Genomic DNA, 24,474 nt, shown 5'->3' on the forward strand with positions numbered 1-24,474 from the left:
ATCATGACAGTATGTTTCCATTTGGAGGCTGGTGCCTATTAGCTTCCTTAAATCCAGGCAGTGTATGTATAGGTTGAAAAAAATGCATGTAGGGACTTAAAGATTATTACTGACCTCAATTAAACAAGCTGACGGAGGAAGATGACACTGACCATGCAGCAGATACCCTGGAGCTTCCAGGATGGTTAGAGATTATCACAGACTGAGCATACAGTGTTCAGACTGAGATAACCTATTTGAGATTATATTAAAACAGAAAAATATCACTGGGATAAAACCCTCAATGTCCTGACCTAATATATGCATGATTATGATTGTGAAACACAACAAAAGGCAGGCTTAACAAATGCATCCAAATCTATCACAAAGCGCTGCTGTTGGCCCAACAACCCTCATCATATCACTTCTATCAGAGGTGGATAATGTCGGCCGATCCCCTCATTCATAATGAAAGTTCAGTATCAACTTTGATACGCAAGTGTAAGCTCCATCGTAATCTCTTAAATGTCCTCTGGTTCCAGGTCACTGCAGCATTTGATTAATATTTCCAGTCTGGCTTCCAAAGAGAATTAATAGATCTTTTCATCGTGCTGTATAGCATTAATACTGTTAAAAGGCTTGGCTCAGCAGGTAAACATGGCGTCGGAGGAGTGAGAATCGCTGCTATAACTGAGGCTTTTAGGATTTCCTATGTCAGGTGTTCTCATTTTAGCCAAAGTTCATTAGATTGTGAGATACTATAAGTTCCAAAATACTGGAAAGAAAGCCAATTTAGGCTTCAAGAGGAGTAGTGACGAGTATTTGCATTATATGGCCGCATTAATCTCAAGTGCAACAGGTCAAAAACCAAATGATATCTTTTGAGGCTGTGAGCTAATAAGTCTCATTGCATTCCATGTGAGAAAGAGCAGGCAGTTGTTAGCAGGGCTCCGGAAACTGGGCCACCGGGCCGTGAGCATCGGCGGTCAAACACAACAGCAGACTAATGCGGTTCTTTTGTTTGGAATGCCAGTGGATTAATGTAATTTTCCAGTCCAGCACAGGAGGTGACTGGGCCAACAATGAGCTTCCATTAGATCACCAACACGATTATCCATCAGTACCTATTGGTTCGTTTAGTCCGAAGTGGAACAGAAGCAGCTCTCTGACTCGAGTTATTGGATTTATCTGCATTAATGCCTCAATTCAACCCTTATTCCCCCACTGTTACATAAGCAGCCACAGGGAGGGGTCAGACTTAGGTCGATTAGCGTGTTTCTATTTAATTTTCGGCAGTCTGTAATACAGTATATTTGTATTCACAATTAAGAAACTGGTTCAGTCTGCCTTTAAACTACATTACAGAATAATTCTCTGCTTATACAGTATGGGATTCTTCTTCTGCAGAAATTAAATGTAACAGCTGTGTTACCCACTTAAACCTTCTGGCCTTGCTAGATGACATGAGGCTGGAACTGAACTGAAAGCTGAACTTCTCTCGCAGTTTCTCATTATTCTTTGGTCCTCACCAGCTCTTAGGATGTGGCAAATACAGCCTCAGATGAACAGCAACACATGACACATTACAGTGTGTCATTATTTACTGAACAGAAACTAAGACAAGATGCAGAAGCAGTGTGTGGAAAAACTAACTCTTCCACAGGAATTAAGTAGCAGCTGCTGATCAATGCTCTGATTAACTGATCATCAGTCAGTGTGAGCAGCTCTATAAAAGCAGAAGTTCTGCAGCATTCAGGTGTGTTTTAACACGATGCCAAGGAGGAAAGACATCAGCAATGATCTCAGAGAAGCAACTGTTGCTGCCCATCAATCTGGGAAGGGTTATAAGGCCATTTCCAAACTATCTGGAGTCCATCATTCTACAGAGAGAAAGATTATTCACAAGTGGGAAACATTCAGGACAGCTGTCAATCTTCCCAGGAGTGGACGTCCCAGCAAGTTCACCCCAAGGTGAAAAAGCCCAGAGCTACATCTCAGACTCTACAGGCCTCAGTTAGCATGTTAAAGGTTAAAGGTCATGACAGCACAGTTAGAAAAAGACTGAACAAGGATGGCTTGTTTGGAAGGGCTGCAGGAGAAAGCCTCTTCTCTCTAAAAAGAACATGGCAGCACAGCTTAGGTTTGCAAAGCTGCATCTGAACAAAGCACAAGACTTCTGGAACAATGTCCTTTGGACAGAGCAGAGCAAAGTGGAGATGTTTGGTCCTAATGCACAGCAGCACGTTTGGAGGAAACCAAACACAGCATATCAGCACAAACACCTCATACCAGCTGTCAAGCACGGTGGTGGAGGGCTGATGATCTGGGCTGGTTCTGCAGCCACAGGACCTGGGCACCTTGCAGTCATTGAGTCCACCATGAACTCCTCTGGATACCAAAGTATTCTAGAGTCAGATGTGAGGCCATCTGTCCCACAGCTAAAGCTGGGCTGAAACTGGCTCATCAACAGGACAAAGATCCCAAACACAGCAGCAGATCTACAGCAGAATGTGTGGAAAAGAAAAGAATCAAGGTGTTGCAATGGTCCAGCCAAAGTCCAGACCCCAGCCTGACTGAAATGCTGTGGTGGGACCTTAAGAGAGCTGTGCAGAAACCAATGCTGCAAACCTCAATGAGCTGAAGCACCGCTGGAGAGAAGAGTGGCCGAGATTCCTCCACAACCATGTTAGACTGATTACGTCACACAGGAAACCATTACTGCAGCTCACTGCTGCTGAAGCTGCTGAAGCTGCTTCTACATGGGGGGGTTCACTTAGTTTTTCACACACTGCTTCTGTGTTTTGGTTTAGTTCCTGTTCAGTACATAATGACACAGTGTAACATGTCATGTGTTGTTCATCTGAAGTTTATTTACTTTTTCTTGATGATTTTTTTTTATATATCTTATTCTATAAAACCTTAAAACATTTGTTTTCCTTCCTGATTATATTCAGACTTCCAACTATCCCAAACATGCTCTCATCTGTCTGCCTCCAGGATCCTTTGTATATCATAATGGTATGTGTCCGTTTGGTTTACACATCAGCCTCCCCAGCGGTCTGTGTCTTATCAGGGGTTTAGTGTTTCTCAGCAGAAGGGCTTTGGGGGGGATTGGAATTGACAGGGGTGAGCTTGAAAGGTGTGTGCTGCATCCCCGCCCTACCAAGCGGAGCGATTTATTGTTCATCACAGGGTTCATAAAAAGGATTGGAAAAAGATGGACAGGCAGGCAAGTCTGCAGATAACAGGGGAAGATGGAGGCAGCGGGGGGGGGGGGGGGGGGACGGCGTTCTTCTGAGAGAAGGTGGAACACTTCAACACCATGTAGTTTGGAATAAAACTGACAGTGTAATATGTAAGCCTTGTGCCTGTGCCTACGTTGAACTTTTGCCTTTAATTTAACCTGAAGCTAACAAGCACACAGCACCTAAATTAATGAGGTTCTGCCTTGATGAGGTTTTATCTCAGCAGTGACCCTGATGTGTCTCTTCGCTCACTGCCTGATGCTGCCGTGGTCCTCGCTGTGTTTGGCTGACTTGATTAAATCCATGCTGTAATGGGAAACAAATTATGGCTTGTGCAGCATGATGAGTTGAAGGGGGAGGGTAATTAGTATGTTTATCCACCTCTTTAAAAAGATGTGTTTGTGTGGCGCTTCTCCCAATTCACACTTCTCTTCTTGCTTTTTCCTATTTGGATGTTTTCCCTGCTTCAGCTTCCTGTGTGTACGTGTCTCTGTGGCTCCTGTACATGGTGAGCAGTCCTTGTGTGTTCATGAGTAGTTATTTGAAGCGTCGCCATCAGAGTCATCAGTCCTTGGCCTTGAATCGATTCATCAGTACCTCTAATGATCCAGCAGACAGACCGTTGCAGGCTCCTCTGTCCTTGTCAGGCGTTTCAGGGTTGGTAAACTCGGATGTCACAGCCTCCGATGAGGGGAAGGTTCCCCAGCAAGTCCTGAGAGGAACAAAACAAACACATCCATAACTTTAACAAAAAAAGAGTCAACTTTGGTTTCCTTTTAGCCTCATTAATCAACCTCATTTTTCATCCATTGTAAGAATCTGTTTTTGAATGTCATAGAAGCAAAAACTCTCTGAAATAACACCTGAATCTCAGGAGATATTTTTTTCAGGTTTCACTCAGTGCGGTTAGATGAGTGCCATCGGGTCGGATTAATGGCTAAATAACAATAAGACTGAGTTATTCAGCTCATGTAGACACCTTAATCTGACTAAAACCGGATCGGATCGGGTTAAGACCCTGAGATCGAGCGTTCTGCGCATGCTCAAGATGTTTCTCCGCGATCGTCACCCGGAAGTCGAAGGAGACGATATTACTGTTGTTGTCGCCGCCGTCAGAAAGAAACAAACAAGGCGATGGAGAATGCGCCGTTGGGCATCGTCTGTGCCATAACCAGCTCAGCACAGATGGAGAGGGACGCAGCTTCATCTCGCTCTGCGTTCGCCATCTTTCTGAATGCCTGAGTTTGTTGTTGTTGGTGGTGAAGACGTCAACAGGAAGTGGCTCTATTAGCGATAGCTGAAATGGGGACAGCGCCACCTATTGGACCGGGGTCTGACATGCTTTGTGCCAGTGATTCAATTCATTCACTACCATGAAACAAAGGATAATTGCCCTCAGATAAGGAGGAATAACTATAGCTATAATCCAGTTAATCTCAGCATGTAGACCCACTGACTGTGTGCCTGTAAATAACCTCCTGAACCGTGAACTTGTTTTTTAAATCTGACCAAGTATGTAAAATTGATTATTTGGAAATGTGGCTTTAGTGTAAAGTTTTCCCCTCTCTTGTTGTTTTTAAACTTCCTCCTCTCCCTCTGCTCCTGTCTTTTTCCAGCGGTGTTGGTAGAAACTGGCCGTGGGCATCAGGTGGTAGCAGCATCCTGGCAGAATATGGCACCCTGCATTTGGAGTTCATGCACCTCAGCAAACTCTCAGGAAATCCAGAGTTTGAACAAAAGGTAACAGGAGTCTTGGAAATACTGCGTAATCATATGCTTAAATGGTTAAACAGTCTTCGGTTATATTAGCCGAACATTTGGTGATTCTCTGCATCATAATGTTGAGTGAACCAGAGTTCTGTGTCCACCCGGGGCAGAGTGTGCGTTAATAATTAGCTAATAAGTGGCCCGGAGGCCAGGATCACGTCTGTGATCACTGCCGGTCACAGCTGTGGGATTTTAAGAGGGGACTCTTAAATCTGGAGTCTGTGAGAGAAAAGCAACCTGATTTAAAAACACTGGCTGAAGCGGTGCTGCTATTTCCTGTCTCCAGTTTGGCAGCAGAGCAGGAACTGACTTAAACTTGATTAAAAGAGCCATGTTGAGGCATCTGTCTGATCCAAATCCTCACAGCAGTCCACCTTCATAGGTTCAGTTCAGCTGAAGCTGCAACAGATCCATTCAGTTAGTCTCACTTTGTTTTTAGTTTATTTGTTCATGTTCGTATTTGCCTTTTTACCCATAAGGACTTTAGTGTTTTTTAACCCCTGCGCTGTCACTACGGGAAAAGGGGAAAATCCTTCATCTGCGTCGTGTGGTGTCGACATAAAAAGTGCCTCTTATGACCCTGAGAGTGCCTCATATACACATTTCTTCTGTATTAGTTGCTTCGAGGGAGCTGAGGGAAATGTCAGGTGATAACATCTACTGTCGGCCATTTTGACGGACAGAGAAAAAGTCCAGCTCAACATCTGCATAAAGCTTAATTTCTGTTTCTTTTATCTTCAGGTGATGAACATCAGGAAGGTTCTTAACCGCCTGGACAAACCTCAGGGCCTCTATCCCAACTACCTGAATCCCAACAGCGGCCAGTGGGGCCAACGTAAGTCGTCCCTTACACATTAGTCTCATCCCTTATTGTCCTCCGTCTCTTCCTTTTGCTTTTACACACTCCTGCACACACAGTTGTAGCTTAATTTGTTGTTATAATCGAATTTAACGACTGGTTAAGCCAGCTTCTACAGTAATGATTCAGATATCTGGGTAAATCGCCAGGTACTAAAAGATATGCCAGATGTTTCTTAGCTGACATAAATGTACCCAAGTCACAGATATAAACTATTAAATGCAATTAAAAAATCTTGTTGGAAATCTGAGTTTTTGCAGCTTTGTAAAGTGGATCATCTTTATAAACAAGTTGTTGATCCTTTCTGATCCTCCACAGCTGAAACCGGTAAACATTTCTCTCTATGTGCCTCTACCATTTGGCTCATTTTCCTGGTAATTTGGGTTTAGTAACATTGTTTCACGAATCTCTCGAGACTTTTTTCTCATATTTACATATTAAAAGGTGCATCTGATGCATAAACTGAGAACTTCAGAGTGTAATAAAAGTAAAAAATTCACCGAGTTACTAATTATGAGGACAGAGAGTCTGATATTCTTCACTTGACAACTGTCACCAAGCGTAGGCCCTTTTAATCCAAGGTGACACTGGAACACTAATGCATGCAAATTGCAACTTGTCTAGATTACAGCAGGGCACATTACGCCCATCTTTCACAGATTACAGTTTTTCACCTGCAATTTGCACCGGTTGAAATCAGGAGGGTTCACAGTGAACTCTTTACTCTGTCTCCATCTCAAACTGAAAATGTCACCGGTGTTAATTATGGCTTCATTTGTCTGTGAAGAAGCCTGCAGTTGGTGGGTGTAAATGGTCCTTTTCCACAAACTCTTTACGCACATTGACCTCATTTTGTTTATCAGACCAGGATCCAGATCTGGAAGCTGATATGCAGAATGAGGCCTAACTGATTTTAAAGGGGAACTCCGGTATTTTTAAATCTAGACCTTATTTCTGGCATGAAATACGTTCATCTACTCATAGAGAACAGTTTGGTGAAAGTTGGCGTCCTTCAGAAGGTATTTAGATTCCTCCAGATCCATATAACGGAGTGAACGGGGCTTAGACGATGCAGCCTCTAAATAAGGCATTATCTGTCTTTATTTCACCAATACTTTAAGAAGAATGAATGAATGAACGTGTGCTATAGCTCTGTTAGCTCATAGCTCCTGTGTTGTTGTTATTGGCGGCTATCGGGGGGCTTATAGAGGGCTTTCTACACACTCGTCTACTGGGATGATGTCATCAACGCTGCCGCTGCAGCACAGCTCATTCTCTCCGTCAAAACCTGATAAAAATCCTGCCATGTTGCACAAAACTATCAGCAGCAAACTACATGTGAAGTTAGCCGACTGTCACCGAGCAAGGAGTGAATAAACTGTGCTGCAGCGGCGGCTGATAAATGACGGCGGCAGAGCTATAGAACACGTTCATTCATTCATTCTTCTTAAAGTATTGGTGAAATAAAGACAGATAATGCCTTATTTAGAGGCTGCATCCTCTAAGCCCCGTTCACTCCGTTATATGGATCTCCAGTTATCTAAATATCTTCCAAAGGACGCCGACTTTCACCAAACTGTTCTCGGTGAGTAAATTAACGTATTTCATGCCAGAAATAAGGTCCAGGTTTAAAAAATACTGGAGTTCCCCTTTAACTAATTTAACTGAAAATGGAGTACCGTCAGTTCTGTTAAGCTGCTGTCGGCTGGTTTATTTGTCAATTACCAGCCTTAGTAGTTTAGTTTATTTCACAATACTGGAGACATTAACTCTCATCAGGGGTTATTTTACCTTGAATTTGACAAAGAGTGATAGGAGGTGCTCTTGCAGACAGGAAATCACGAGTGTTTTCTCCTCCTTGTGTGTCAGATTACCTTCCTCCTCCAAAGCCTCGTGTTTTTCCCCCAAACAGCTTCCTTAGTCATTTTTCCAACTGGGTGGAAAGGTTTGACGGGTCTTCTCCTTCAGTCTTTGTACACAGCCGGCTGGCAGCTTGCATTAACCAGCAGGGGAGGGGGGGAACTTTCTGTCCTTGAGTTTTAAATAACTGCTCATACCTCCAGGCTTTGTGATGGAAAATGTAAGTGGTTTTAAAACAGGGATATTCCCATTCCTTCCAGTTGCGGCATGTTATCTGCCTACCTGCTTCCTGTGTATCTCCACAGTCACATAAAAGCTGCCAGAGGGCGAAAGGCTTCATTTATGTATCAGTCTCTATAAGAATTGAACTGAAAACATGACCCTTTCATCAGCTTTTACTACTATTACTGCTGCTCGGACTGTTAAATTGCTCCACTCCTACCTTATTCCTCTCTAATCCAGTTTTATTTATGAAAAGTGACTGTAAAAATGAGTTAATTTGTTATTTTAGAGGAACTGAAACTTGCTCACTGAAGCTGAAGATGAATTGACCCAATATTTGTACATTTTATAAAGCTGGAATAACACAGTTGTTTGAAAAGCATTTAATTTGTGGCTTATGGAAGTTAAATGACAGAATGAGCCAACACTGAGCCTTGTTGACTCACTTTACATTCCTGGATCCCACTATTTACTCTGTCATTGTCCAGTATTTTTATACTCGCCCCAGTGTGTGCACGCATCCATTCACACGCTTACATTTCTTATGGGGTGTAATTTTAGATCCATTAGCAGACTCTTCAAACCGAGTAGCTGAGCAGGTAATGACGGTAATGATAGAGGTCAGATTTGAGGAAGAGCTAAGAGACATAGATGTAGAGTTTGCTGAGAGGATGCTACAGCCAGGAGACAGATGCTGCTATTACTGTGTAATCTCTTCATTGTGATGAACTCTTTTCGCCCCCTTGTTTTCGGCAGTTGGAGGTTTGACTGTTCCTCTTTTATTCCTCTTGTTACACCTCGATCTTCGCCTGTGGTTAAATGGCCGCTTCTGCTTGTTTACATCGAGGTAACTGATGATGAGAGGTTACCTCTGGTATCACTCTTGCATCACTTCCCACATCTTTTCAACTTCCTCCTTCAGCCCGTGGTACTTTTCAAGCCTCTCATGTTCCCTTTTCTTGATGCTGTCAGTTGGAATTGATACATCTATCACTACTGCCTTCCTCTTTAGTTTAGTCTAGATCTTAGCTTGGCTATTCTCCACCACCTTTGGAGGTATTTCCCACTTTGCCTTGAGGACTTGTTACCCAAAGCCTCTTTGCACCTGGGGCCCTGTCTGGTGTGGTAGACACTGGCCTCTCTTGTGCTCAGTGTTTGTGGCTCCCTGCTGTGTTTTAGATCAACATTTTCTGGCCACTCATAGGACTTTTCGGCTTTGTTAACCCGCCGTTGTTCACATATGCCACAGTGAGGCGGATCAGCCCCGCATCACTGTGTCGTTTCACCCGTTATACCAACATTGCGCAATCAGCTGAGTGACTACAGCACTGCTGGGTAGCGGCGTGCGTTTCAGCAGCAGATCGACCTCGATTGAGGCGATGCTCAACAAAGCTGCATCAGTCCGGGTTTGAAAAGGAAAGAGACAAAGTCCAACGCATACAGTTACACATCGAATACTTTTAATGGTAATTCGTAAGTTTAGATGTGCTACATCCCCCTATTGTCAGTCCTAAAGCTGCTTCAGGTGAACCATCTCGTGGCCTTAGCCTCATATACAATATACAGCTCTTTACGTATTGTATAGTATCAGTTTATTGTATAAATTCAAGCAGGAAAGTTGGAGCTTCAGGCATTAAACACACCAACAAAAGCAGAGAGACTGTCCTTTAACCTGCTGCATTTGTATTTTAGCAAATTATCTGCAATTTACACCAGTAAAGGATGTGAACTTTTGTTTGAAACATCGCGTTCTTCATAGAATAGTAGAGTAAGAGACTGTGGCGTCTGAATCAGCGGGTAAGGATGCTCGCAGAAGATGAAAGGATGATTGAAATCTCCGGAGGCTGCAATGGTTGAAGTGGGATCTGTAGCCCACTAGAAAAGCATTAATTAGTTTAATTAACTAATTATTTTTCATGCTGAGTATTCTAGCACCCAATTTACCTTTTAACGGTAACGTGTTTGGAAATATGTGGCTTTTAATTCAGTTTAATTGTTTTGTTTTAATGTCCACTGACATGTTTTCAGCTTTTATTTGACTTATTATTTGGCCACTCCGCTCTTTTATTGAAGGTCTGCTGGTATCTCTGATGGATGAATATGGATCTGAAACTCTGGTCTACCTGCTTTTATTACCCGATGCACCAAAATATTGAGTAAAACTACTGAAAGCACATCCAGATATAAGTATTGGCATTTAAGAGGCACTTTTAACCAGTGTTTCATGTAGGTATTTCATGAAAACAATTACAGCTGCTTTAAAAAGAAACACAGGAAAATAGTCATAGAAAAAGGCTTTTATACTTTTCAGTGAGGGCAGGGTTCATCTCTGCAGAAATGATGCAGTAGTGGCTTTTCTTGAATAGATGTTTGGTGCCCTGAGATGTTATCCTTGGTTTTCTTTATAGTTTTGATATATTATCCACATAAAACCACATTTTCTGTGTGCAGCGTTTGTGTTTTATCCAAACGGTTGAGCCGTAGTTTCCAATCTGTCCTTATTTCTGAAGATGTATTCGAAGCCTGTTTGCGCAAATTTACCATGAACACACTGTTGAAATATTCTTTGGCAGATCGCTGATGCTTTGTTTAAGCCTGTCATCTCCTGTTGGCTGGGGCTCTGGCTCCTGGTCTAACACATAACTCGTAGAAGGCCTTGTTGTTGTTTCTCTGGCTCAACACCAAACCATCTTCATCACCAGCCTCCCTTCTCCTCCTCACTTCAGGATGATCACAGCTGACATTTAATCTCTGCAGTCTACAAACAGGGCTGGACTCTGTTAATGACACATGCATATGGATGAGGCTTCGCTGACTAGGACAAACACTAAAAAACAACTCTGCTCACGTAGAATCACACACAATGCTATAGGAGATCACAGACTGCAAACACACACACCGCCTTGTGTCTTGAGACTGGATAGCATCTGTAATCTTACCTTGGAAGCGTATAGGAGGCCTTTGTGTGATTTATCCACCTTTGGTTATCTGTGTGCTGCAGATCACGTGTCTGTGGGTGGCCTGGGTGACAGTTTCTATGAGTACCTGCTCAAGGCCTGGCTGATGTCTGACAAGACTGACGACGAAGCAAAGAAGATGTACTACGATGCCCTGCAGGTAAGACTCAAACGCTGCCGGCAGCACATGCACGCAGCCGAAGATTCGTGAGTGAAACGTCACATGAATTTCACTCCGAAACTTTGAGAGAGAGGCAAACTGAGGTGGAATCAGTGTTTCGAACAGCTGGTGCTGGTTCTCAGTCAGTAGATGTTTGGTCTGGACCAGAGTTGGTGCGACAGAGATCTGTGCACAGCAGGAAGAATGCAGTAAAGCTGAGAGGGAAACCCCAGTGGTGCGCCATGCTTTGGGTATAAGTACGACGCAGTTATCGAAGTTGTGGTAAGTCATTAATCTGACTATTCTCTGCAACATGTAAACAGACATGAACGGCATCTGTAACTCTCATATAAATCATTATCAGAATATCCTCCTATTTGTGTGATGGGTTCGTGTCGGAATATCGCTGCACATGTGCACAAAGCCTCTGATAAGTTGTATCAGCAGCTATATGTGGTTAACTTCTGGAAAACTGTGAGGATATTCCAGACAAAGCACAGCGTGTGAGCTTTAGTAGAGGTTGTTCTCACTAAACGGACAGCACAGGTGTTTGTTTCCAGCTGATGAAGTGTGCAGGTTTACTCCACAGGGTTTTACATCCCTCATGCGCTCTCTGAGTCATAATAAATGGTTGTCGGGTGATAGGGGCATCAAAAGCGAGGTCAGCTCTGGATAATAGAAAGTGGTCTTGCTGTGGTATTTATTTCTGCCCGCAGACAACATTATAGAAGTCCAGTCACTCAAATAACCTTGCAAGCAGCCTCATACTGAGGCTCACATGTGAATAACAACACAAAGACGAGGAGCAGATGAATCGTAGAGTAGCAGCATCCCTCCCAAAGTCAAAAGACATTGAAACACACTTAAGCTGTCAACTTAATTTCTGGTGACAAACCACGCGTCTCAGCCGGTTGTTCGTCTGCCTCTCTGCAGCACACTGGGGAGCAAATATATCACAAGGCGGCTGTAATACAGAGTTCAGCATATCAATAATCCCTGTTGATCTGCGAGGATTAAAGTCATTCTTATTTTATTTGTGAAAGAGAAGCAGCAGGATGTCTATCTGGAGCCCAGCATGACGGTAAAATGATAATTTTTGTATGATGTGAAGAGCCGCTACATACAAAATACATGAATAATCCTGCAAATTATCCAGCCAAAAACATTCACTCAGTGAACAAAAGAGCAGAAAATTTATCAGCATCTGCTTTTAAAAAGTGGTCATACTTTTACACAATTAGATCTTAAATGTTTTCAGTTGTTCTTGTTGCTTTTTTCTTGAGTTATGGTCACATTTTTATTGTTTTTCTCGTGTAAGCTGTCCCTCAGCTTTGTGGAATTAAAATGGATAACAGATCAGCTGCTCTTCTGTTAGCGACTGCAGGTCAAAGTTCAGAGAAATAACTGTAAAATGCAGTTGCAGAAAAGGTCCTATTGCTGTTGTTTTAATCTGCATTAATCTGAAAAAGCCAAAGCTAACACTTCTAAATCCTGTCTGTCTTTCAGGCCATAGAAACTAATCTGATCAGGAAATCGAGCAATGGGCTGACTTACATAGCTGAGTGGAAGGGGGGGCTGCTGGAGCATAAGATGGGGCACCTGACGTGCTTTGCAGGTGGCATGATCGCTCTGGGTGCTGACGGGGCTCCCAGCGACAAGACGGGCCACCAGATGGAGCAGGCAGCAGAGATCGCCCGCACCTGTCACGAGTCTTACGCCAGGACCGGTAAATATACACGGGCATATGTGAGGAGGAAAGCAGGCTTTCCTCTTTCCAGCCAAGCTCTCTGACATAAAATACTGTGCAACAGCCCTCATTTCTTTATACTTTGAGTCCAAGCAGCCAGACTTTCTTGTAATCTTTTAAAGTGGTCTTGATCAATAGTTCTTCAGGCAGGTGTTCTAAGGTATTTCTTTGGACTTCGGCTGCTTTTTCACTCGTTTTCAGTCCGGTCCAGAACATTTTCAGAGGAATGTGTTTCATGTTTGTGAAGCCACTTAACTCTGATCTATAAATCATTCAAGCATACAAAGAGACCAGTGTTGTGTCGACGCATTAAGAAGCCATTTTAAATGGTGTCTTTAGGCACTTTGTTACCAGCAGCCTGTCACAGAGACACATCATTTGTTCCCATTTCTTTAGTTGCATCTATGAAAAACAGCAAAGATAACACAGTTTGACAGACAGAAAATAGGATTTCTGCAGCAACAAGGTGATTCCCAAAGAGCTATTAGCTGAAAACTTGGCATATCTCAGCATGGTGTGCAGTGTGTCCTTAAAACATTTGAGGAAACTGGACAAGTGGAGGACAAAAGAAGAAGTGTCAGGCCTAAAAAACTATCTACAGCAGATGAACAGGATCTGAAAGTGATGTCCTTAAGAAAGAGGAAAAAATCCAGCTGTGACCTGACAGGACCTGAGAGATGCATCTGGACCTTCAGCTGATCCATCTACTGTTGGCCCAAGCCTCATCAGAAATGGTCTCCATGGAAGGGTGGCTGTCAAGAAGCCCTTCTTAAGGAAGGGAAACAGGGAGAAAAGGCTGAGCTATGCCAAAGGACACAAGAAGTGGACTGAAAATCAGTGGCAACAGGTCTTATGGAGGGATGAATCCTCCCCAGAGCCCGGACCTCAACATTATTGAAGCAGTGTGGGATCATCTGACAGAGAACGGAACAAAAGGCAGCCGACATCCAAAGAAGAGCTTTGGGATGTCCTTCAAGAAGCCTGGAGAACTATTCCTGAAGACTCCTTAAAGAAATGACAGAAAGCTTGTCTCAGAGGGTTCAGGCTGTGTTGGAGAATAAAGGAGCTCAGACCAGATATTCACTTTAAAGCTGCTTAGAACTGAACAAACTCTGGTTTTACCTCATATATGCTGTATTTACATTTCTGTTTCCATGTTTCAGTAAATCTCTGCACCTTTCTCTCACTTTCCTGGCAACATATAATGAAATGAGGGGTGGCTGAAGAATTTTAGCACAGTATTTTGTGTCAGTTTTTATTTTCTTTGTAATATTTCAATCAGTTGTCCTGTTATTGCCTCAAAATGAACCATAAACGTTCAGCCTCCATCTTCAAGTCATGTTGTGAGTCACTAGCTGGGTTAAAATATCCAATATGTGTCTTTATATCTTTGATATTTGTTCCCTCCTTGTAGCTTTGAAGCTTGGTCCGGAAGCGTTTCGTTTCGACGGCGGCGTCGAGGCCATCGCCACCCGACAGAACGAGAAATATTACATCCTCCGCCCCGAAGTCATCGAGACCTACATGTACATGTGGAGGTTCACCCACGACCCCAAATACAGAGAGTGGGGCTGGGAGGCTGTCCAGGTAAGATATCGCTCAGCAAAAAGAGAATAGCTTCTTGTTGGATGTCCACATCCTCCAGAAAATAAAGAATGTAGGAAGAAAGTTCCACAGGCTCAGCATATTTGACTTCATTTTAATAATATAAGCCCCAAGGTTGATATGTTAAGTACTTAAAGAGCTGGACGCGTGTTACATCTGCCTCTCTTCCTGCTGCCGTCTCTCCATCAGGCCTTGGAGCAGCACTGTAGAGTAGAAGCAGGCTACAGCGGCATCAGAGACGTCTACGCTTCAGCTCCAAACCACGACGACGTGCAGCAGAGCTTCTACTTGGCCGAGACGCTGAAGTAAGACCCAAACCAAACAGCTTTATGCACACAGCCTGTGAGGGCTCTTCACTGAGGGCCCGAGACCCTGCAGCCCTGAACTGACAGGGATGAGCTTCAGAAAGAGGCCGAGATTAACAGCAAAGTTACCTCAAACAGGCTCCCACTTTGACTCGATGTGATGGAACAATGTTGAGCACCTGCAGTTTGAACTACCCAAACTGCAGGAACAGGAGGGAAAAGTCCTTCAAAAACACAATTTGTGCAAATTCACTGACCTTCAGGTTTGTAAACTGAATGCCGTTAGTGAACTGCAAGGTTTTTCACATCCCTGTTGAGTCACAGTTCAAGTAGTACTAAAAAAAACACCCGATACCAGAGAGTAAATGCAATTAAAAGCCAGGGAAAAAATCAATTAAGTCCAGCTGTATCGTGTAGTAGAAAAGCATCATTTTGGGAGAAGTGAAAACAGTTTAACTGCAGTTAACAGTGACCTGTTGATTTATTTCTCCACCGTTTTGGTTGTTCAGTATTTTGCTCCTAAACGCTTGAGGGTGTACCTGTGCAGATGGCAACGGTTTATACCCAAATGAACTGAGAATAGATCAGTGAACAAGCAGAATATGGCTGCAGGCTGATGTGAAAAGGGTCTAAACAAAGACTTTTTTGGTCAAATATTCTTAGTGTTGAGAACAATGTGTTTTCTTATGATACATAGAACACTGTTATAGGCCGTAGAAACCAGCTGGAACCTCCCAGGTGCATCTTTGAAGGTAATGTAACATCAACAGGGTAAATCATAAGATTGTATCTTAAAACCACTCTCATTTTTATTTCTGTTTGACACTTTTTTATGAGAAAATCTCCCGGCAGTAAAGTAGAATGATGGCTCCTGTGGGAGGTATGAGAACATGTTCGCATCGAGTGAGAACCTTTATATTCAACAACAGACTCTATTTTACAGGGAAAACCCCTGCTTGGAAAAATCTGATAAAAAGGGAAATCAGCAGAAAGACAGAAACTGTGAAAAATGTTGCGTTCCAACACGACTCACAGCTACTATTTCTCACTTCCTCTTAATAGTCGTCAGTTATTTTTACATCACCGCCATTCGGTGCAAGTCTCAGTACGTGTGTGTCAATGTTTCTGTGGATGTGAAAGCACAAATGGTTGGTTAAATCTTCCATCAACCACACAGTACGCTGCTGTCTGGCTATTAGGTTCTCCAACAGTGTCCATTTAAAGGGGGAAAATCCCAGCTGCACTGTTTGGTGAAACTGCGATCGGGATTTTAAACCCAGAGCACAGGAAAGGCCTAAAATGATCGTATAGTTATTAAAAAAAAAGGTTTTATGTAACTGGACAAAGTAAAGAAATATCACGTGGTTCTGACACTGTCATTAAACAAAAATTAAGCCAAAATACAGAGTTACTGTGAGTAAAACACCTTTAGTGCTTCCAGAGGAGGAAAGAGGGTAAGTAGCAGCCAGGAGCTGCTGATCAATGCTCTGATTAACTGATCATCAGTCAGTGTGAGCAGCTCTATAAAAGCAGGAGTTCTGTCAGTTTTCAGGTGTGTGTTAACATGATGCCAAGGAGGAAAGACATCAGCAATGATCTTAGAGAAGCAGCTGTTGCTGCCCATCAGTCTGGGAAGGGTTATAAGGCCATTTCCAAACTATCTGGAGTCCATCATTCTACAGAGAGAAAGATTATTCACAAGTGGAAAACATTCAGGACAGCTGTCAATCTTCCCAGGAGTGGACGTCCCAGCAAGTTCACCCCAAGGTGAAGAAGCCCAGAGCTACATCTCAGACTCTACAGGCCTCAGTTAGCATGTTAAAGGTTAAAGTTCATGACAGCACAGTTAGAAAAAGACTGAACGAGGATGGCTTGTTTGGAAGGGCTGCAGGAGAAAGCCTCTTCTCTCTAAAGAGAACATGGCAGCACAGCTTAGGTTTGCAAAGCTGCATCTGAACAAAGCACAAGACTTCTGGAACAATGTCCTTTGGACAGACCAGAGCAAAGTGGAGATGTTTGGTCCTAATGCACAGCAGCACGTTTGGAGGAAACCAAACACAGCATATCAGCACAAACACCTCATACCAGCTGTCAAGCACGGTGGTGGAGGGCTGATGATCTGGGCTGGTTCTGCAGCCACAGGACCTGGGCACCTTGCAGTCATTGAGTCCACCATGAACTCCTCTGGATACCAAAGTATTCTAGAGTCAAATGTGAGGCCATCTGTCCCACAGCTAAAGCTGGGCTGAAACTGCCTCATCAACGGGACAATGATCCCAAACACAGCAGCAGATCTACAACATTGGCATGTCTATTAGTAGCATGCAGAATATCATCATTCCCTTTGAAATCAGTTAGATGATGTCACATGATTTCAGTTCATTGAATAGCTCAACAGTTCATCAGTTCAGCCTCAAAACCTCACGTTCCCAGTTGAGTTCCTTATAAATTCATGTTACTGTTTCCTTTAGCTTCGCTTACATTTCACCAACCACTCCTACATCCCCTTTCTCACACCATCCTTGTGCTGCTTTTCTGCCCGTCAGCCAGCTGTTGACAGGAAGTCAAGGTGAACCTCGCAGAGGGCCTCGTGCCAAACACCTAAACTTCCTACTACATCACACACACCAGATATGGGACTTCAGCACAGCATTTATTTTAGGAATCAGTTTATTTTCAGTCGATTTTTTATTGGCATGATGGAAGCTTTTCATTGGAAGAGGAACAAAAAAAGAAGAAGATTAGAACATCATGAAAGCCCCCCGTGGAGAACCAGAGGAAAAATAACTGCTGCTCACCTCAAACCTGGATATTAACACAACAGTTACCACATCAGTCAGGCTTTATTACATCCATGTTACCAGAAACAGACTGAACTAGTCTCTGAAAATATCAATCCCATTTAGCTGTAAACCCATAAGTGCAATCGTGCTAATGCTCCTCGGGGATCTTGGCATCATATACAACCACTTCCAGTATTCATCTTCCCCCCGCTGCCAAGGACACAGCCATACTTCACTGCTGCCTGGTTGTGAGGAGAGGGAGGAGGTTGGAGGCCTCATGGACAACCATTGCCCATAAAAACAACCCTTAGATGACGTATTTGCTTTGTATTTATTGATCTGTTTTCCCCTAACCCCCCAGGATTAAATCCGAACTGATTACACCTTTCTAACCGTTACCTGAATCCATCTTTAGTTGCAGCATTTCAACACTTGAGGTTTCATAAACTGCTCCGAGCACAAGCCGCACCCATCCTCCTCTTTTGGCTCGACATCCGTCTTCTTGGCACGGACACCAGTAAATATTGCAAAAGTTGAACACATCTGGAAACAGTGTCTAAACACTTGCAGTTGAACTAATGCGTCATGTTTGTGAGGAAATCCAAGATTCAGTTTATCGTAAAAAAGCACAAGGTTGCATCATGAGATTAGAGACAGAACCATTTTAACAGATCTACATGAAAGCATTGGTTGGAGAAGCTGTAAAATATGACCAGAATGGATGTGAGTGGTTTTTATTAGATAATTCAGGGTGTTTCTTCTTCAGATGTGGCTGTTGGAAATGGGCTAAAACACTTCTGAGGTCTCAAAATCACCTTCTACAACACATACTGATGACCTCCTGCAGCCGGCCAGTCTTTGTTTTAATATTCATCTGGAGGAATATGAGGAGCTGCCTTAAATTTGAGCTTAAGCTTCAGTCTCTAGCCCTTTTTAAACAGTATGTTGTACTTGCTCCAGGGTACAGTGCCTTCTCTGTCACTGGATCCAACAGAAAATGATTATATCTCCATTTATTACATCGTTTTCTCTCTTTTTTTATCATCTCTAGATATAAAGGAGCATCAGATAACTGCTGTGTTTGTACCATCGTAGAAATGAAAGCAAAAACTAATGTAGCAGGGAATAAAAGTAGAGGAATGCGAAGCTAGCTTTAGGATGTCGGTCATTTTTAACATCGTTTCTCTTCCCAAACAGAAGCATTTCTGTCTCATCAGCAGATGGTCTTTGTTATTTTTCATTTCCCACATGTTTTACCACATTTCCAACCAAAATAAACATAAAAATGTACCCCTTATAGGTGTTACAGGTGGATAGCTTTGGGTGGAGGTGCTCTCTATGTGCGTGGTGCGTTCACAGTCCAAAAAAGGGCAGGAAATCTGAATTTTCTATATAATGCACATGGTACATTCACTTCCTGGAAAAATGTGATAACTGGCCAATTAATTGGTGGATCCCTTTTTTTAATTTTTCAACCATTTATTGAAGCATTTTATCTACTTGGAAACAAATAATCAAGTAGAACATGCAGCAGATTAACAATTCCAGCTTTATTTTGGATAACATCCAGTTAATTCGGCTGTAAACTGAAGGCAGACCGAGGTGCAGCTCTGACCTGACACGCAGCACTGTTCCAACATTTGTTCTTTAGCTGTTGGACTGTGTGGGTGTGTCCAAATATTTTGTTATTTCTGCTCATGTAGGTGTAGCAAAACTACACCAAACACACAAGAAACACACCAGGGGGTGTGGTGACCCACACAAACCAGGATGCGGTCGCAGTGTTATGTTTATGCCTTTAGCAGACGCTTTTATCCAAAGCAACTTACAGGCAGGCAGATGGGATAAGGAGGTCTTGCCTAAGGACACCTACTGGAGGTATTTCATGCAGGGGATTTGAACCCAGGTCTTCCACAGGAGAGGTGGCAATCATACCACTACACTATCCAGTCCAGTGGAGCCCGATGAGCCAGCAGATGACGATTGAATAGCTGCGTTTACAGGCCTTGAGAAGTGTCGCTGCTAATGGTAGAAAATCTGCACGGAGGGAAATCTGGGGGCGTGAAGTCTAAAAAGAAATGAACTCACCAGACCTCTGTGGCTGGCTCCCTCTCTGTAAGCCAGAAGCTCAAATCTTGAATTTTGACTTCCCAAACCTTATTGGCAGGGCTTTCTGATGCATTAACCGTGATGTTTGCTGGGATATCCAGTGTGTTACGGTCTGTTTCTTTGTGTCCTGCAGGTATCTCTACCTGCTCTTCTCTGATGACGACCACCTGCCGTTCGACCACTGGGTCTTCAACACCGAGGCTCACCCTCTGCCGGTCATCAGGAAGGATAAAACAGACAACAGACCAAACGAAGTGGAGTAGTGGACACCCAGAAACCAGTGTGAGAACCTCTGATCCTGTATATCTGAGCCTCCAGCTGTCTGTCTGTGGATCCTCCAGTGGTTACAGATGCCTCCTGATGGGATTTACTTTGTATTTTCGACAGGATCGGAACAGTAGATCCTTTTTTTTTGCTTTTGATTTCTTTCTTTTCAAACACTCTCCTCTGGTTGAGTCCAAATGCTGATCTGGATCAACATTTTTCTTAGCTCATCCAAAACCTTGGGTTTGGGTTCCTAACCTTGTGATAATCAGGCTGCTTCTGGGTGTCTTTATTTAATTTCCTGCTCATTCAGACTGAGCAGCTTTCATCAGTTCTTTTTAAAGGTACGACTCTGTTATCTGTTTTTCCGTGATGGAGAAACCAGCCACCTCCCCAGACTCTGGGAATAAAACCCTCTCAGCTGAGCACGATGAGGCTGACGCCATGAACTGAAGGACGCTGAGTTCACGTCTGTCTTCTTCCGCTGTGCTGCTTCAGTATCTGAATAGGAACCGTTTTTCTTGTCGTCACACCTCGATTTGCCGTGTTGTTTGAAAAAAAGAAGATTTGCTTTTCTAAAGACGTGTGTTTTATAAACGCCCTGAACTTTTAAGCCTCTGCTCCCGCCTGAGTTAAGACTTCTGCCCCACAGCGTTTACACACCGCTGCCATTCTTCTTCTGACCTTCTTTCACAGGCATCTTTCTCACATTCACACCACGGTTCCACCAGAGCAGCTGTTTTCCGGCTGAATTTGCCTGTTTTCCTCGTTTCATTCGCAGGTTTTTAAAAGCAAAGTTTTAACAGATCACCGAGAGGCGTTTGAGGAAAGAGCAAGTGAGCAGACTTTGTATTTTGACCAAATTTATTTACTTCTTTGTTGCCGTGTGTCCTGCTTTTGTTGTTTGGTTACATTTTAAAAAGCAGATCCTCACAGCTGCATTAAAACATTTGTTCTTGATGCTGACTGTTATCAGTAGAAAGGACTCTGATCTGATCAGATTGAAGCTTCGCTGTCACCTCTTCTTGTGTCAGTCGTCCCGGTCCAGCATCGGGCGGCTGCTGGATCGTCTCTCCTCTGTGAGGACATCCAGACACTCAACTTTGCTTTATTATTTCACCTCCACACACTGAGCCATACTGATGCAACACAGCTTTAAACTTTATTTCCTCATTCTTCACACACTCAAACACGACCGTGTTGCTGCTTCTGCGGTTTGTGATCAAAGTTGTGCTCATTTGCTCTTTAGTTTGCTTTTATTTTCTCCCGTCGCCGCCGACAACCGCAGCCAGATTTAATCCAGTTTAGACCTCGATCTAGTGCCTTCACTGTAGAGGGAGAAGCAGCTCAAACTCACATGAGTTTTAAGAGTAGTCACGCAGCTTTATGTTGGTTCCCAGGCTTCTCGTGAGGATTAAACCAAAACTAGACGTGGATTAAAGGATTATGTCTACTTTTTGATTTTTATTCAGCATATCTTTGGCTCGAAAAGTACAAAAGAAGTGTTAAAAGTAACGATAAGTGAGACATCAGACCACTGAAGGTCCGTCAAAAGACGTCATAAAACAAAGCTCAGAGTGAAAGTTGGAAGTCCTCCTTACCTGTTGTTTCCTGTCTGAGTCAGAAAGATTTGAGACCACCACAAGTTCCAGTTATTTCCTTTATTACAGTGACACCTAGTGGTGGGGGGTCGTATTACAGCCCACAGGAGCCGGCTGTGAGGTGAAAAACATGAGGAAAGAATCAGTTTTAGTCTTTATGTCTCACGGTGCTCTGACAGAGCGGATTGAAACACAAAGTGTGCTATTAGGATGGTGATTATGTTGTTTTATCCCAATTACCCACAGGAAGACCATTACTGCAGTTCATACATGCGTTAAAAAGCTGAGGTATTTATTGATTTATCTGCTTTCTGTACATTTTCCACTTTCATTAACTTAACTGCACACATTTAGGTTATTATTTTTAAAGAATACCCTAAGTTTTCCCCTCTTGTGGCCTCTGGCGACCAGAACCAACGACTCAGCAGAGCCGCAGTTTAACGTGGAGACAGATGTTTGCCCCGGCTTTCACAGATGTTTGGTCCAGCTTTCACAGAGCAGGTTAATGAATTAACTGAAATACTAAATAAAGGAGCAGTTATTGAAAAGGTTTCATCTTTTGCCACGTTTTAGGATCAGTTAGTTAGCTTTTTACAGACTAGCAGAAGCTAAAAACGGTCGTTTTCACCAACGCTGAGGTATCGCTCGGTCGGCCTTCCTGTTGTGTTCTTTAGCTTAGCATTTATTTACATGTGCTGATATAGCAGCTGATTCTTCTGATTGTCTTCATTTATTTGGTGGCAGACAAGCAGGTTGCAGGAGCTGACCTGAAGGTGGCGCTGTGTGTTCACTCCACCTGTCAGAGAAGAAGAGGCTCTGCTCTGCTCAGGCCCACAGATGCTGTGTCACACCTGAGCAGTGGTTTACAGCTGTTAAAACGACCTTATGGAGGAAAGAACTATGAATGTACCATCCAATGTGAAGTGTGTTTAATTTAGCTTTTCTTTTATCTCTAAAAGCACAAAAAGTTAAAGCCATGCGTGCAGGCGACTGTTCACCTGAGCGCCGGCTCTAACGTGTCACATGAGGCGCATCGGCCAGCTGTACATTTATGTTTTATGGTGTGGTTTGTCCACCTGATGAGTGAAACGTGCAGAAACGTCAGTCCCATCACCACAGAGTGACATCATTCCGCTTCGTCACATCCTCTCACCTCATTGGGCAGAAACGTTCGGAACGAGGTGGTGTCAAACTAGCCAAACTATGACTTTCGTCGTCAAGGCGGCAGCTGAACCAGTCGTCATGGTTACGTGGTTTTGGATAAGTTTACATGCCTCTCTTTCAGCTCGGCACGCTGTCAGCCAAATTATCGCAGTGTTTTCATGCAGTTTCGTGTATTCTCTGCCTGCAAAGACCCTTCAGTTGTTGTCTGGATCTTTCTGCTCCGCTCAGTTTGTCCTTTGAACTCCAAAGATATTAAGTTTACACGTTGGGTTGAAGCTGAGAATAAACAGTGGACGCAGTATCCGCCGCAACAACTGATGCTGTTACTGTGATCATATTTAAAAAAAACGTCTATTTCAGGCTACAGAGCAGCGGGAAGGAACAGTTGCAGCTTAGACCTGCTTTCATACGTTTATTCAGAAGATTCAGAAATCATTTTACAGATATAGGAGTTGTACATTTTTACCTGCAGCAGATTTGAGTCTTTTTATTAGAATAATTAATGGACATATGAATGAATGAATGAATGAATGAATGAATGAATGAATGAATGAATGAATGAATGAATGAATGAATGAATGGGGTTTGCTGATGTAATTCTCTAATTTAAAACGTGATTTTACCTGATGTGTAAAGGTTCGTCAACTCCCAGTTGGAAGAAGTTCTGTTTAAGCCGTGCGTTTGGTCGGTTTTCCTCCACACGTGACACTGATCCGGTCGTTTCACTGCCTGAACACAGAGAAGCGCAGAATGTATTCGGTTGCTGACGCCAGCTTCAGCGCCGACACGACTCCTTCTCATGTTCAGACTCTCTTTGAATTATTTTCATGAAAAGGTTGGACCGTCTGTGGTGATTTTCTGATGTTGTGTTGACGCCTAAAGGAGAACGCCACCTGTTTGAGGAGATCGGCGCCACGCTGACATCAGTTCTGGTTGGCATTCTCCTTTAGAAGATCTAAACCAACCTGGGAGATGTATCTGTACAAAAAAGTTGCTGATAATCATTCCATTGCACATAGTTTGCATTTAATGCAATATTTTAATTTTGTGGGGAAATTAGTTTTATTGTGTTAATGTTATTATTGAGATGAACTGTAAATATTCAGCTGCGGCAGATGAGCCGTGTGACATTTATATAAAATCTTCTGAGCTTATGGGTTAAAATGATATTAATGAGCAGCAGACTTTTTAATAAACTATATTTGTTACACTTCTATTGTGAATAAAACATCTTTTAATATGTGGTGTGTTTGGATCGGTGTTGTGTTTTCAACCTGCAGAGAAGAGGGCTGCATTGGGATTGGATCCCGCCGGGTCCCGCGAGATTTGACCAACTCAAATATCGCGAGAGCAGGCGGCTAAAAAAAAAAAAAAACACTGCGGGATCGGGATGTAGCCGAGCGACAGGATGTTGATAAATGAAGTGGAAAGGAAGCTTTGCAGCACAAAGTCTGACATTTGGAGAAGTTGCTCAACTGTCTGTGACCAAGATGGGAACGAACTGGACTTTGTTAGTTGTTACAAATGTCCAAAAATATAGTCTCCAACAGACACAAATCCGGCTCCTCTGGGCTGAGGCGACACGCCTGCTCTGTTCTCCACAGTTAAAGCAAGATGTTTTAAAGAATAAACGACTTCTCCCTGCACACATTAAACAAGAAACTAGTGAGAAATGCGTGGAAGTGTGCTGATAGACATGCGGCCATAGGACTTCGTCGCCGGGAAAGAGTCTCATACAATATATAAAGTTAGAAAAAAATAAATCAAATACAGAGGAGGAGAATAGAATGTGAAACAGCCTTTACTTAATTAAAAACTCAATTAAAACAATGAAATAGGAGTGCTTT

At 43.1% G+C, this 24,474-nt stretch overlaps 1 protein-coding gene across 1 annotated transcript in view; it reads left to right on the forward strand.

The window, feature by feature from the left end:
• The window catches only part of man1a1 (mannosidase, alpha, class 1A, member 1), a 105,578-nt gene extending 81,711 nt beyond the window's left edge, over window positions 1-23,867 (forward strand). The window contains exons 6-12 of the mRNA XM_072362789.1: window positions 4,841-4,964; window positions 5,733-5,826; window positions 10,934-11,049; window positions 12,556-12,775; window positions 14,211-14,383; window positions 14,591-14,706; window positions 19,732-23,867. Of these exons, the coding sequence (XP_072218890.1) occupies window positions 4,841-4,964; window positions 5,733-5,826; window positions 10,934-11,049; window positions 12,556-12,775; window positions 14,211-14,383; window positions 14,591-14,706; window positions 19,732-19,861 (973 nt within the window). The 3' untranslated portion in view covers window positions 19,862-23,867. The remainder of the gene's footprint in view (window positions 1-4,840; window positions 4,965-5,732; window positions 5,827-10,933; window positions 11,050-12,555; window positions 12,776-14,210; window positions 14,384-14,590; window positions 14,707-19,731) is intronic.
• The last annotated feature ends 607 nt before the right edge of the window (window positions 23,868-24,474 follow it).

The sequence above is a fragment of the Leuresthes tenuis genome, unplaced genomic scaffold, assembly GCF_036924035.1.
Source record: "Leuresthes tenuis unplaced genomic scaffold, fLeuTen1.0.hap1 SCAF_13, whole genome shotgun sequence".
Classification (NCBI taxonomy): Eukaryota; Metazoa; Chordata; class Actinopteri; order Atheriniformes; family Atherinopsidae; genus Leuresthes; species Leuresthes tenuis.